General features: G+C 37.9%; 1 protein-coding gene and 1 long non-coding RNA gene across 2 annotated transcripts in view; one reads left to right on the forward strand and one right to left on the reverse strand.

Annotated features, from left to right (window-relative positions):
* LOC102531197 (uncharacterized) overlaps positions 1-16586 on the forward strand; it is a 142497-nt gene that overhangs the window by 105519 nt on the left and 20392 nt on the right. The window contains exons 2-3 of the long non-coding RNA XR_012061455.1: positions 13603-13653; positions 14533-14670. This is a non-coding gene — a long non-coding RNA (uncharacterized lncRNA). The remainder of the gene's footprint in view (positions 1-13602; positions 13654-14532; positions 14671-16586) is intronic.
* DEFB116 (defensin beta 116) lies at positions 2565-7135 on the reverse strand. The gene is made up of 2 exons (XM_015237746.3): positions 7078-7135; positions 2565-2803 (listed from the first exon to the last, which is right to left on the reverse strand). The coding sequence occupies exons 1-2, from the start codon at positions 7133-7135 to the stop codon at positions 2565-2567; spliced, it is 297 nt and encodes a 98-aa protein (XP_015093232.1).

A 16586-nucleotide genomic window follows, 5' to 3' on the forward strand; every position in this document is an offset into this window, starting at 1 on the left:
ATATTTCAAATTTGAGTAAAATGCAAATTCCATATTTTAAAAAAATGTTTTTCAAGAACTAAGGAGGTAAATGTTTATCAGCCAGGGGCTGAAATTCACTTCACACCTGTTGATTAACACATCAAAATTACAGGCTTTCTTTTATAACGTAATATAGCTTAACATCCCTGTAAGATCTTTGTTGATGAGCAGTGGAGAGAGTGAAACTCGAGAAGGAAGAATGACAGGAACTGATGCTATGCTAGGGAGAATGAGGTGGACCTTATAAAATGACAGACTTAAAAGACACCATTTGATGGGCATGCTGATAACCATCAAAAACAAAGGTAGACAAAGATACATTTGAAAACAAAGGAAAGCACATTACTTTTGAGAAGAGCAAAGGGGAATATGACACTGAAGATCCCTAAATGAGTAACAGTGTACATTCTCGGGAATAAAACATTAAGGACCTCTTAATTGGTTGAGTTTTTTCACTTTCAAAATAGTGAATCCTCTCCTTTTGATTTTGCGAAGCTGATATCATCATTAAATTGAGATCAGTCTGAGAGTTGGAACTAAAAGCACATCTTAATGGTTTGAACATGGTGACTTGAGATGAACTGGGGGGATCAAGAATGACTCTCAAGTTTCTAAACTGAGCAACAGAATGAATTGTAGATGCCGATTATCAGAAAGGAAAAACAAAGGAAAAGCCAGGCAAACAGGTTTGGAATTCAGTTTAGGACATTTGAGTCTCAGACGGCTGAGAAGTCCAAGAGGACATAACAAATATGTAATATAAAATGTTAAGTCTAGACTTCAGAGATGTTGTCTGGGTTGAACATGTAAATACAGAACTTGTCCAAAATCTCCTAACTTCTGAGCAGTGATGGGGAACAGGGGACAAACCCTTCTGTCTTTATATTCATGTTTCTTTCTCTGAGACATGTAGAAACCAGGGAAATGGGAATCTGTTTTTTAAACCTAGAATCCCACAACAGTTTTCCCTCTACAAATACTATAGAAAGTAGAAAGTCTAGAAATGTTATATTTCAACTACAGTGCTGAACCCAGAACCAACACTTTCTTCCAAACACTAAAATTTGGGTCTAATCATGCTACTTCTGCCAAAAATGTCTGCATCCCTTTTTGAAACCTGGTTCTGCCAAGCCTCTAATCTCTGTCAAACATGTCTGAATGTCACTGAATCTCAAAGCTCTCAACATTATTGAATTTTTCTATTAAGCTTCTAAGTCCCATAAAAACTAAAATCCAACTATATAAATTGGTCATTTAATGAGTGCATGGACTTTGACCCATTGGTTTGGGCTGGGATTGTCATTTGTCTAATAATGAGAAATACAGGTTAAGTGTTTATGATGAAAAAGAGAGAAGACAGGAAAGGTGGCAAAGAAATATTATGGGGCAGGTGACAGAAGAAGAACCCCCCCAAAAAAATTGGCTAAGAAAGTAGCACCCAGAGAGCAGGAGCCAAGGCAAACAAGAATCTCAAGGAAGGATTAAGGGCAGTGCAGTGAACGGGTAGCTAGAGGCAAAGTAAATGGTAAAAACATAAAAACACTAAAGTTTTTCAACAAGGAAGGCATTGGTGAGTAAAATCTGTGCCCTTTCAGTGATATGATAAGCATAAAAGCCAGATTTCTCTTAGTTGAGGTGGAGTTAGGAACCTGGAACTTAGGGAACTTAGTTGAGAACACTAGTTCTAGAAGTTTGGGTTCAAAAAAGGAAAGAGATGAGACAGCTGTGGAAAAGGAGGATACATAACACAATGAAAATTCCACAGCATGTCAAATACTAGTTGTGACTGAGTTTGCAGTGGGAAAACAATATTCCTCAGTCCTCAAGAATGAAGGGATCGTAAAGTTCATCAGGTAAAGTGTTCATTCCAAATCCCTCTCAAGTATGATAATCACCACGATCTCTGCCCCATACCCAGAAATTTTCCTCCAGCCTCAAAACTGGCCAAGTCCCCAGGGACAAGCCTGCTTATTCTACTTTCCAACAGCTCTATCATTTAGACTTAGAAAACTTTGTTCTAATTTGTTCAGTAGATTCCTACACTCCATTCCAGCCATCCTTCTGTCTGGTTCTGGCTTTTCCTGAAGACACCATGTCATATCAAATATATCAGGATAGTTTTCTGAATGTAAAAGCCAACCCTATCGTCCCTGTCCCGATCCTTCAATGTTTACTCAGGGGACTCAGTGATCTCCCCTACATGTTCACTGGATGATCCAGACTCAATCCAGTTTTCACCTTCCCTCTACAGCCTCCAGAACAAATCACAGCCCTCTTCGTGGTACCCAAGCAGAGCAGAAACATGATCTCCTCCCTTTCTTCAACATCTACTGAGCTATCCTAGCATCTTATTTGCTTTTTTGGTCAGTGCCCTTTCCTATACTCCGTGGCTCCCCAGCTCCCAGGCTAACTTACCCCTGTCTAGTAATGACTGCTCACAGATGAAAGACACACACGTGAAAAGGAATGCATTTTTATGGGAAGAGTGTTCCAGCTGGAAGAGGAGTTACCCTAGGAGGGGGGAAGGTTGATGATACTCAAATTTACGAGTGGCTTGAAGGGTTTCTAAGTGATAAGTTGGAGTTGGAGTCATAACCATTCTTTACATTGTTAGAACTGGTTATTTTCATAGAAAATTTCAGGCAGCACTTTTGATCGTTCAGACAGCTTAAGTATTGGATTTCGTATTTTCTGCAGGCATTTCGGCACATGCCGTCATATAGCTGGCATGGATTCCAAGGCTCTTCTTGGCTCTTGCCGTAGAAGGATCTGAACAGGCCACCTGGGAAAAACATAGCTATATTTAGTTTCTGTGCGGCAGTGGTAATAGGAGTGGGAAGGCATGATTTAAAGACGAGCCCTAAGAATATTAAGAGCACAGATCTGGAATCAAAAGCACCTCAGTTCAAATCAGAGCTGTGTCATTAGAGCTTTTCATCCTTGAACAAGTTACCTCAGTTCTCTGGTCCACCATTACATCATCTTCACAACAGGCATAATAGTAACGCCAACTTCTTAACGATTTTGTGATGACGAAATTAACACAGATACTGGCTTAGAAAAGTATCTGGCACGTAATAAGAAGTAATTAAATATTGGGCAGTGGTGCTGATATGACAGTCTTTTCCTGAAAGTCCAGCACTTCAAGGGCTGCCACCATGAGCACATATTGGACATGTCCTCAAGTGCCCGCACAGGTGCCTGCTCCTCACACCCAGCTCTCATCAGAGATTGCCAGGATCTACTCCGAGGTGGGGCACACTTATTTGAGTGCCTACATGCCTTTGTAGTTTGAAACATTTGAGCAAGTAGGTACCATACATACTTCTCTTTGTACATTGGCTCTGCAAAAACAGGCACTGTATGTACATGCGTAGAGCAACAGCAACACACACACAGGCACATGTGTGCAATAAGTTGAGCCTATACACAGATTCCCACATACGGCTAATTTGTGAATACTGATGGCTATGCATCAGTCATTTAGATAAGTGCGCGTGTATGCAGGCCCTTCAGCTGAAAATACCCCAATGACAAAGTTTGTGACACTTAGCATTCTATAAATATTAGTCATGGGTAGTATTAGTTATCTGTTGGGTCTTTCAAAGACAAAGGAGCCATTAGAAAGAAAATAATGCTAATGATCACTACCATGTGTCCAGCATGTACTATATGCCAGGCATTTTGCAAATGACATTTCACTGAACCCTCATAAAATCCTTCTGGTATCTCCATCCTTTAGATGAAAACACTGAGACTCAAAGAGAGACCTTGTCGATCCACACTCCCCTAGTTGGTACTTGACCAAGCTAAAATGCAATTTCTGGTCTACATAAGAGACCATGCTCTTTCTTCTCAGTGTCACATTGCCCCTCTGTGTGATAGAATTTCTGGGGGAGGGTGGCACCTTCCTGCATGATGTCTGCAGGCATAAGGCCTTCTACAGCTTTCAACAGATAGCTCAAAACCCATCGTTCAGTACTCAAGGACCTTTTCAATCATCTACCCATCCCTTTATTACACATCGATTTATCCACACTCACTCTGTGCCAGGCCATGTATCCAGTGCTATTCATGAAGGGGCCTCCAGTGCCCACCCACATTAATAAAAATTGGAACAAGCATGTTTAATGTTATTTCCTACATGGAAAAAAACCCTTTTATTAATTTTTTTTGACAAGAGGAAATAAAATTTTCGAAGTTTAGGTAAAGTCAGAGAATGAGACTAATGTAGGAAACGGAGTGAGACCATGATGTTGTAGCATGGATGAAGGGCTGCCATTTTTTACCTCTTTCCTCTGGTTAACCAGCAGACTGGCTGAGGCAGCAGCAACTGAGTGCCTTCTCTGGATCTGAGTGCCAGTTTCTGGGGCAGTTTATATACACACCAGTACCAAAGTGCTATGAGGCGTATGCTACTGAGGCATTTTTTCCCCTCTCATTCTCTGACTTTACCTAAACCCCATCGTGGAATCTAGCTCTCTTTTGGCACCATCTTAGTTATAGGAGGTGCAAGGGGGCTCCCCAGAGTTACACACGCACTCTTCTGGCTAGCATCTGAACTGGAGGACTTCCCTTCTCTCCCAAACACACTACATGGAAACTGGGACACCCAGGAGCTCCTCTTAGTGGTCACCAGAGGATGGATGGGAACATGGATAGCAAGAGTGAGGATCAGGCAAGTTGACTTTTCCTCTCCACATGGAAGCAGGTCAAGACAGCCCCAGGAGAATTCTGCTAATAGTGGCTTTAAAAAGGAAGGTTTTGTCATAGATATTTATAGCTTCTCACTCCTGCAACTGTTCTGACTCTATATTGCCCGGTGTCATAAGTTGTAACATCCAAGTTAATGTAACACATCAAGTTAACACCTTTGATGATCCTTCCATCTTCAAATTGAAGTCAGAAGAGACTGGGTCTTGAATCCCAGCATTGCTCCTGACCTCTGGACCTCTGGATCTCTGGACCTGGTCTCCCCAAGAGAGAAATGGGAATGAGAGAGCTTGGACCAGATCAGAAAATCTCAACTGTGTTTGTGAAGAAGGAGATTAGTAAGATACGTCATACTTTGTAGTAACCTGGGAAGTTTTTAAGTATATTCACATCAAATCTCTAGAGATTCTGATTTAATCAGTCTAGGGAGAAGCCAGAGCAAGGGTGCTTTGCAAGAGTTTCGCAGAAAATACTTACAAGCTTTTGCTTGAATTGAGAGCCACAACCCTGCCTGACCTTCTCACGTTCACCCATGGACATTGTCCAGCTCATTTTTCCACACTGTTTTAAGAGCAAATTAAAATATCATAAATCAAAAACCAAAACATAATGTTTTTGACTCTTCCTAAGAGCTCCATCCAGAGTCAAAATCAATGTGACACATGATTGCTCTGCCACATATGCCCCCCAAACATGATCCTCTTCCGTCCACCTTCTACTGTTTTTCCTACTTATATACATCAATAAACATTTACCAAAATCTATCCTTTGCAAAGCACTCAGCTCAGTATCAGTAATACATAAATTTAAAAGACTGAGGCTTGGCTTTCAGAAAGTTTAATTTCCTATGTATATGTCTGGGATGATGAAAGGAAAAAATGGCTTTGATTGTCCCAGAAAAGTTTGTCCAGAACTGTTCCTGCCCATAAATTCCACCTGGTGGACATATTAAATAGTTATTAAGGAAGCAGCACCGTGTACCACTTTTGAAGCATAAGTCCTGTCTTCCTTTTTTGTTGTGTGTTTTGTAAACCCACCTGTGGTTTCTACTGTTCCCACGTGGGAACTGAGCTTTCCTGAACATGAGAACAAGAGTATCTCAAGTAAATAGGATGAAACAGGGTGAGAAATAAGGGATAGGTGAATGTGAAGTAGGAAGACGACGAGGAAGGGAAGGAGAGGGGGAGGAGAAGAAGGAGAGGGAGGAGAAAGAGGAAGAGGAGAAACCTAGACACGATGACTGTGAACTGAATCCCAAGAAAGGAGAAGCAACCTTGGTTTTCTGCAGGGTTGTGCTGAGACTACCCCCATGGCCCTCTGTACATTCCGAGGTTTTATGGAACATCCTTGTGGATATTCCAGCTCCCTGATTTCATTTATCCTCACTGCCTACAGTTATATCTGCTGCTCTTCAGTGCCCCTGAAAAATCACAATCAAGAAACTTTTTTTAAGAATTTGAAAATATGAGTGAATATTTTTCACCCAGCATCCATTCTCCTCATTTCAACAGACACAGCTCTGTGTGATGAATTTGACTGTCCTACTCAACTTTATTTACCCCCCAAACTCAGGCTAAGCCAACCCCTGCCTACATAACCTCCACACATGCCCTGCTTGAATACACACTGGTGTGAACCAAACACTTATCTACAACTCCCAGCCCTATCTCTTCTGATAACCACGTAAGTCTCAATTATAAAACTTAACACAAACACAACAGTAGACAAGCCACCCAACCCCAGTTCATAGCATCTATCCAAAATACAGCCCGACAACAAACTTCGCTCTACACTCACTCTCAGTTCTACTCAATTCCACCCCCAGCTCAGTTCAATGATAAGTACCATTCTCTCTCCAGACTCTAACAAAACATTAGTCCAGCCCAATTCTGTACATAGAATTGCTCACCCCCTCCTGATCCCCACTCATTTTTTCAAATTACTCTGTCTCTAAGGTCACATACCATCCCCACCACAACTCACTCTCCAAACTCCAAACTACCATTGATTCCTCCTATAACTCCCCAACTTGGATCCAATCTCTCACAAACAATCCATGAATCAAGCTTCCATCTCAGTTACAGCATTACCTAAAATGCTTCATGCTTCAACATGCCACTATCCCAGGAATAACAGGAACAACAGCCTCTAAAATTTGACTTGACAGAGCAAAACCAGGGGAGATCTTGACATGAGATGAACCTTGGGGGTAACATCTGAAATCTGAGACCAGATAAGCTTTAGGTTGTGCCTACTATATGTGAGTAGGGGTTATCTGAGAGGTTACCAAGATACCAATACCACAAGCGAGACCCCAGAACCTTTGAGAGAGGCCTGAGTTACCTGGAGTCTTATGAACCAGGATCAGAAGGATGGAAATGGCCATTAAATAAGGCTTCATGACTGACCTGTCCAGGGAGAATGGAGGGCTGTGTTGCAGGAGACTGAATAGATATCATTGCAGCAGGACAGTGCCCTCCCTTTATTAGTTTTGGAAATGGGCCAGGGTTGTGTTCAGTGAACTAAAAGGGATGAGACATACTTGGGTCAGCCAGGCAGAAGGATTACATGTACCACACAGCTGAGCTGGGCACTCTGTGTAAGGGTGGAAGGTTTGCCAGCAGCACTCATGTCAAGGTGGGCTTTTCTTTCCAGTAAGAAACAAAGGCAAATGAGAGCCAGTTGGCATTTTGTGTGAGGTAAATTTAAATGAATGAATGAATCAATCGCTCAAACAAGCAAGCAATGGAAAAACTAATACATAATTACAAGAAATAAAGAATCCTTTTTTAAACATTTGTATTTATTCTCTTGACGGTGGAATGCCCTGCTCTATTAGCTATACTTACTGTATATCCAGTCTTTTACTAGGCATCATAGACAAAAAAGGAGGAGGCTAAGGAGGAAGGGGCAGGGGAGGAAGAGAAGGAGAAGGAGAAGGAAGGGAAGGGAAGGAACGGGGGAAATGAAAGGAAAGAAGAAGAATGGAAGGGGAAGTATAAATGGAGGAACAGAGGAAGAGACATGAGGCAAAAATAATGGCAATTCACATTTACCATGAATCTATCATATGCCAGTTTCTGTCCCAAATACCGTGGTATAGATATGAACACTTACTACAATGCTGTAAAGTTAAATAGTAATTTCCACTTCATAGATGAGGATAAGAAAGTTTGTAGAGATGCTGTAACATTTCAAGACACACATCTAATGAGGCATAGAGTCTAAAATAGAAATGTTATCCGTCTGACAGTACAGACCTTTGAAACTTCTCATTCTTTCTATAACGGAAGGGCAGAAAATGAGAAGTAAGGCAAAAACATATCCAAATTGCTAAAAATCAGAGGCTAATCAGTGTTTAAGACAATAAATTTAGCTGGAGGAATTCAGTGCTCATCCCTTGAGAAGTGGGAATGAAAGGATATTTTAGAGGAGGCCATGTTGACTTTTTATTCTAATGACTCATATGGGAGGTGGGGTCTAGTCTTTTGAATGACAGTCTAGAAATGAGTGAAAATGCTCTTTCAAAAGTCTAGGATAGGATTTTCACAACTTAACATGACAAGGCAAATGGAACTGGATTAATCCTCCCCAAAGTAAATGGAATTGTAGTAGCCATCCCACTGCAAGAAACTATAACACTGGAAAAAAATAAAGAATAACTGTTTCAGATGTTGAATTAAACACGGAGCAGGAATGAAAAAGAAACCTACAAAATGTGAGAAAATATTTGCAAGTCATGTATTTGATAAAGGGCTAATATGCAAAATATATAAGGAACTTACCAACAACAACAAAAACCAAATCATATAATTTTAAAAATGGACAAAGGACCTGAATATATATTTTTCCAAGGAGATTTTCAAATGGCCAACAGGTGCAGGAAAATGTGCTCAAAGTCACTGATCATCAGGAAATGCAAATCAAAACCACAATGAGATATCACCCCACACCTGTTCGAATGACTGTTTTTAAAAAGATAAGACAGAACAAGTTCTGACCAGGATGTAGAGGAAAGGGAAACTTTGTTCGCTGTTAGTGGGAATGTAAATTGGTTCAGATACTATGAAAAACAATATGAAAGTTATTTTAAAAATTAAAGGTAGAACTACCATGTGATCCAGCAATTTCACTTCTGGGTGTATATCTGAAGGAAATGAAATCACTGTCTCAAAGAGATAGTTGCACCTCCATGTTAATTGCAGCCTTATTTCCAATAGCCAGACAGAAACAACCGAAGTGTCCATCAACTGATGAATGAATGAAGAAAATATGGTGAATATACATAAAGGCAGAACGGGACTATAATTTCTGAAAAAGGGGAAACAAAAAAGGTTACCTATGGTTGCTCCAGATTTCTTCCTAGAGACGCGTTATGAACTGTGGTGTAAGGAAGGGGAGCTCAAACAGACTTGAAGATCTCACTCAACTGAAGAGATAAAGCTCAGAATTCAAGTTTACTTAAGTGGCTGGAATTTGTGAAGACACAGCAAGAAGACTACTGGGCAGAAAAGAAAATCCAGAAATCTGCATTGAGGTCTCCTTGAATCTTTGGCTAAATATTAAATTGCTTAGGCACAAAGCAGGACTCCATGAAGCCTGGCAAAGAACAACTAACAGGGAAAGAGAAAGTTCCAGTACAAGAAAATTTCCAACTCCAAAAGCTCAAAAATGGAAGATTTTTTAAGCTCCGTATATTCAGTGTGGATTTACCTGGTAGAGCATTCCAAATATAAAATAGAAGTACCAAAATACTACATATTGGGATAGAACTAATCTAGCACCAGAGGAAAGTCTACTCTAGTCCAGTCCTAACAAATAAACCTTAAAAATATATACCTTGAAAGGATCAAATTTATCTACTAGTAAGTTTATTGCCGTAACAAAACACAACATCGTTTTCTGGTAGGCAGCAGAATCCAGGTGCTCATCAACACAGCATCAGTAATAGGTAACACACAGTCAAAATTTACTAGACACTTAGAGAGGCAGGAAGACTTGACTCATAAGAAAGAGAAAACCAGTCAATATATACAAAGCCAGAAATGACAAAAATAATGGAATTAGCAAAATCTTTTAAAGAGCTGTTAAAAGTATGTTTAAGAGAGACTACTTCCAGTTATAGTAGCTGAGGCTAGATGATTCTCCATTGCAGAAAACAAATTTAAAACTGGACAATGTTATTTTAAACAAATATTTCAGTTCACTTGAAAATGGCCAGTGATAAGCAACAACTTGATTAAGTGTTTAATCATGAAAAACTGCTAGTGCAGGAGGTACCAACAATGATTTGTGCCCTTTCTGCCTAAGAATGTTCCCATCCCTCCAAGTGTGGGCAGTAAAAACAACTTAGCTTTATTGGCTAGAGGAGAAAGGCTGGGGAGTGAGGTGTCCATATGGGCTTTGAAAAGCTCTGACACATTCATGCATGCAAAGAAACAAGAAAGTATGACTCATACACAGGGGAGAAAAACAGAAATTGTTCCAAAAGGAGCCCATACTGTGGACCTTCTAGACAATGACTTTAAATAAACTGTTTAAAATAAGTCCAAACAGGAAGAGGAAACCATGTCTGAAGAACTAAATAAGACACAAATAAAAGAAAAGACATTCTGTGTTCAAGAATTGGAATACTTAATATTTTTATTATTTGTTTTTTTATTGAAGGATAGTCGATTTACAATGTTGTGTTAATTTTAGTTGTATAGCATAGTGACTTGTATATATACTCCTTTTCATCATTATAGGCCATTACAAGGTATTGAATATTGTTCCCTGTGCTATACAGTTGGATATTGTTGCATAGGCACATGAAAAAATGCTCAATATCACTAATTATCAGAGAAATGCAAATCAAAACTACAGTGAGGTATCACCTCACACCAGTCAGAATGCCCATCATTCAAAAATACACAAATGGCAAATGCTGGAGAGGCTGTGGAGAAAGGGGAACCCTCCTACATTGCTGGTGGGAATGCAGTTTGGTGCAGCCACTGTGGAAAACAGTATAGAGATTCCTCAAAAGACTAGGAATAGACATACCATATGACCCAGGAATCCCACTCCTGGGCATACATCCAGAAGGAACCCTACTTCAAAATGACACCTGCACCCCAATGTTCATAGCAGCACTATTTACAATAGCCAAGACATGGAAACAGCTTAAATGTCCATCAACAGATGACTGGGTAAAGAAGAAGTGGTATATTTATACAATGAAATACTATTCTGCCATAAAAACCGACAACATAAAGCCATTTGCGGCAACGTGGATGTTCCTGGAGAATGTCATTCTAAGTGAAGTAAGCCAGAAAGAGAAAGAAAAATACCATATGCAATCGCTCATATGTGGAATCTAAAAAACAAACAAACAAATATAAATACAAAACAGAAATAGACTCACAGACATAGAATACAAACTTGTGGTTGCCAAGGGGGCGGGAGGTGGGAAGGGATAGACTGGGATTTCAAAATTGTAGAACAGATAAACAAGATTATACTGTATAGCACAGGGAAATATATACAAGATCTTATGCTAGCTCACAGAGAAAAAAATGTGACAATGAATATATATATATGTTCATGTATAACTGAAAAATTGTGCTCTACACTGGAATTTGACACAACATTGTAAAATGATTATAAATCAATAAAAATGTTTTTAAAAATATTATATATATAATACTTAGTATCTACAAACACCAAACTCCCAATTTAACTGGTCTCCACCCTTTTCACCCCTGGTAGCCATAAGTTTGCTTTCTATGTTTATGAGTCTTTACTTTGTAAATAAGTTCATTTGTGTCCTTTTTTTTGAAAAAAAAAAAAGATTCCACATATAAGTGATATCATATGATAGTTTTCTTTCTCTTTCTGGCTTACTTCACTTAGCAGAATGATCTTCAGGTCCATCCATGTTGCTGCAAATAGTATTATTTAATACTTAATATTTTTAAGATATCAATACTACCCAAAGCGACCTACAAATTCAGTGCAATCTCTATCAAAATCCCAGCAATTTGGGGGGGTCAAAAATAGAAAAAAATCCATCCTAAAATTCATATGGAATCTCAAGGGGCCCTGGATAGCCAAAATAATCTCAAAAAAGAACAAAATTAGAAGCCTCATACTTTGTGATTTTAGAACTTAGTACAAAGCTACAGTCATCAAAGCAGTGTGCGACTAGCATAAAGGCAGACATACAGACCACTTGAATAGAACAGAGAGCCCAGACATATATCCTCATGTATATGCTCAAATGATTTTCAGCAAGGTTGTCAAGAGCATTCAGTGGGTTTTAAAAAAAGTTTTCAATAAATAGAACTGGGAAAACTAGATATCCACATGTAAGAAAAAAAATCAGAAGGGGAGAATGAAGAGTTAGTGTTTAATAGATTCAGAGCTTGTCTAATACTAACGTTATTCTAGTCAAGTGTAACTTTTTGAGCACAGCTGTTTGTTTAATCACCAGATCCTAAACAAGCATGATTGCTTCCCAGTTCTAAAAGATACTCACCCTCAGTCTTCTACATCTGATAATTTTATTCCCAATGCTGACTTAATATAGTTCACTAATGGATCTTGTATGAGAGACACACAGGGAAACATAAAGGCATATTATGCAATAGTCAGTCCTCATAAGGTTTTTAGAGGCTTGTGTTCTCACAAACATATAATCAGTCAAGTAGCAGCACTCTTGGCTATTACGTGAGCTTTCAAATTAACTATCAGTCTTAAAGTGAATATTTATAAAGATAGGAAATATGTGTGTGGGATCTGCATACTAAAGACCAAATTTGGAAAAATAGAGACTTTCTAACATCAATGAGAACTGAAATATTAATGGGAACTAATAGCTGATTTATTAGAGTCATTGATTTATGTAATTCATTGTAGAACTCATACCGGACAACAAGATGAAATATCTAAATGAATTTACACAAAAATATCCACTAAAGTTTGGACTGGGGAAATTAAAGTCCCATTACTTCTATCCAGGGACACCTATTCACAGTTTCAGAAATACTTAATATGCAGCTCCTCCCAAATTGGAAAGTTGGAATACAAGGGGAGCTAAGAAAAGCACCACTGAACATGGGATTACTCAATGGTGTTATTCGTCTATACCTCAATTGTATGCATCCATGGCTTCTTGTATAATCTAAGCAGCAACATCATTCAAATGAAATGAATATAATGAAAATCTTGGAATCATACCATTCCTAAATAAGGACCAGATAATTCAGTAAAATAATACAAAGACGGGCTGTTTGTTACAAAATGTCTTTATAGGGAAAATCTAAGTTATGTCGAGAAAGCCCACTGAGGCCAACATCACCTAGGACCTGGTGGCGAGTGGACATTGTAGAGCTTCTGCCATCAAAGGGTAAGAAAGACTGTTCAATAAAGGTATGTGTGGTGTCTGGACAGCCAGAAGTGTTCCCATCGGCTAAAGCAGATCCTCAAATGGTGATCAAAGCCCTTCTGAATTATATCATCTAAGTCTTTAGAATTCCTGAACATCTGGAATCCAATAGAGGACTTGTTTTATAGAAAATCAGGGGCTCTGTAAAATCTTACAAATACCAATAACTTATCATACTCCTTATCATTCCCAGTTTTCTGAACAAGTGAAACGAATGAATCTTACCTTAAGGAATTCTTTGGCTAAATTATACAACTGGCTTATGGTGACCAACAGCCTTACCTTGGTTCTATGAAAATTAAGATTAACTCCCTTTAACAAGCATGGTATTTCTCTCACTGAGTTAATGTTTGGAAACTCTGTGAATTTAGAGGTTAAGTGTAGTGCCTTACCTAGTAACAGTGAAAAACACGCCTGATCAAAGGGTTTGCTTGTTTCCCTAGGCTCGTTCCGCCATCGTGTGGCCAGATGATGGAAGACTTCCCCCTGAGAAGGTATCATCCACATAGACTAGGAGACAAAGTCTGCAGTAAAGCGTTCTAATGGCAGGCTGCATTGTCATTATGATGGGAATGTAGGACCCTCCCCTGGTAGGGCTCTAACCAGGTCGTGTTGATAGCTCACACCACTGTCAAAGTGAAGGAGCATCACTGCTGGGTACATAGTTCGCATCAGTGACTGAATGGGTTCTAACTACCATTAAGGACCATATATAACCATGGGTTATATTCCCCAGACAGTAACTTACAATAATATGAAATATATATAATATATATTATTATATAATATATAATATACATATAATATGTAATATAAAAATATATATATATATATATATGCAAGATGAAAGAAAAGAGCCTCTAATGGACTGATGGTGAAAGAGACAAACTGTAACACCAGTGTTACTTTATTTTTAGTTATCTTAACCATTATCATTTTTTTGGTTAAACTAAATAATATTTATTTATTTATTTAGGGGTAAACAAAATTTATTCTAGGAAGAGCAACCATTATAACTTTAGTATTTTGTTTTTACCAGTTAAACATGTAGCTTATAGTTTTATTCCCCCTTCTTTAAAAAATAAGTATCTCGCTCAATATTATGGAATTTTCTACCAACTAGAAATCGTCCTGAATATGGAATAAAAGCTCTTTATTTGTGTATAACACTTCAGACCCACTGGTTGGGTGGTTTAAATTTAAAGGAAATGGAAAATTTCAAATCTTCCATAGACTTAAATCAGTATTACTCAAATATTAAATAATATAATCTTCAATACCACCTCCTATTGTATTACTAAATATATCTTTTGGAAGGTATATTTATTAATTAATCAAGCAGAATATAACTATACTCAAATTATATTCCACAGGACATTACTACTCATTATCTTTCATAGCCACTGAAGCCTGGTTTAAAGAAAAACAAACTAAAGATGAAGAAAAAATATCTGAACCCAAATGGTGGAAATGGTTTCTCCAAAAGGTTCAAAATACATCTTCCCATAAAAGTGAGTTTACCCTGTTTATAACCTAGCCATCTTCAGTCCTCATATCTAAGGCCCCTGGTAAAATTAAATGAACTGTATCTATATCTTAAAATGAGTTCATTTTACTTGTATGCAATAGGCTTTACCATTTTGGAAAATTTTTACAGAAGGGTTAGAAGGACCATGTTCAAACTAAAAGAGACCTTAAGTACTATGTTATGAAGACTCAAAACCAGGACCAGAATTGCAAACTCTTATGATATAGATATACTAACAACTTAATACCTTGAGGCAGTTGCAGAAATGTGTAATTTGGAGGCAAACAGGATAGACTAATCATCTAATACAGGATTTAGCAGTAGGAGAAAAATTAGAATGATACTGAGGATGAATTTGAAATTGACAGCTTAAAATGAAATCTATTACAATAAAATATAGCTAAGGAATAGTCATAAGCCCTCACCTGTCAAACCAAACAACTAGCTAGTCAACAACTACAGGATATACTTACTAGTACTGAATTACTGGATTGTACCTACTTAAGGGAACAATTAGGTATTGGGCATAGTACTATCTATGGAAAGATGAAAAGATAGTGTAAAAAAACTGATCATATCAAGATTGAAAGCTGAAAATTGGTATTTACAGATTGAAACTCCTTAAAACTGTACCAATATAATATAATTTTCTCCATTACTGACATGGAACAAATGTGTTAGATGAGTGCCTGTCATTTAAGGATCCAGGCACGCAAACAGACAGGTACTATAATTCAGATGTTACTATTGGTATTGACAGTTGTTATAAATGGCAAATTAGATATGTTTGTCCCCAAGATTTGAAACAAGCTGAGCCCACTTCCTTGCAATCTAATACATTTTTATGTTCCCTCCAATGGGCACCTCATAATGGAACTTTAATAATCAATGATATAATTTATTGGATCTTATATTGGAAGCATTACTTGGGAAGATGAGACTATTTTTTTTATTAAAAAATTTTTTTGGTGGTGGGGGAGATAATTAGGTTTATTTATTTATTTATTTTTATTTTAGAGGAGGTACTGGGGATTGAACCCAGGACCTTGTGCATGCTAAGCATGCTCTCTACTACTTGAGCTATATCCTACCCCCCAGGGACTATTTCTATAGGCTGTGGTTTAACTTATAAGAATAATATAACTTGCAAAACTGATGAATATGTTGGCCCATCCAAGAAACATTTTTACACAAAGCTTTAGCCTACCAGCCCCTACGTGCTGATTATCAATTAGGTATCAATTGGGTTAAGCTAAGAGGAGAACTGACAAATTTTCAAATTGTAAAATGTTTAGGAAAACAAGAAACTAAAACTAATCATCAATTTGTAAAGCTGTTATGTGATAAAGGAGAATTCTTATGTGTAGCTAATCAAAAATCTGCTTTAACTATATACATCACTAATACATTTTCAAAGGCTAGTCACTTAAAACCAATATTCTTTAAAATAAAAAAATCAGCCTTTTGTAATATTTATCATGGTTTTATCATGTATACTTATAGGGGCTTGTTGGATGTATAGAATATTAATAACAGCTCGAAGAGAAATCAACAATGCAATGCAAATTGTATGGAGAATCTGCTGTAACAAAACAGTATCAAAAGAGGAAATGATTGTGGGAAACTGAACTTTAACTTAACCTTACTAATGAACTTCAACTTACTGGGGCATGTCGAAGGATATGACTAATCTTATGTGTAACTTACACTATTAGGGGCCACCCTAGGAGGTACTGATAGAGCATTTTAGAGAATAGAACATCAAAGCAAGTCCGATAAGGAATTATAAAAAACAGGATGTGAGAGTAAGATCAATGTAACTACCGATGCAAATTGGATATCTGCAGACTTTTACTAAAAGTAAACAATATTTTGGCTTACGTATTTTTATTATTCTAT

Source organism: Vicugna pacos, chromosome 19 (assembly GCF_048564905.1).
Source record: "Vicugna pacos chromosome 19, VicPac4, whole genome shotgun sequence".
NCBI lineage: Eukaryota > Metazoa > Chordata > Mammalia > Artiodactyla > Camelidae > Vicugna > Vicugna pacos.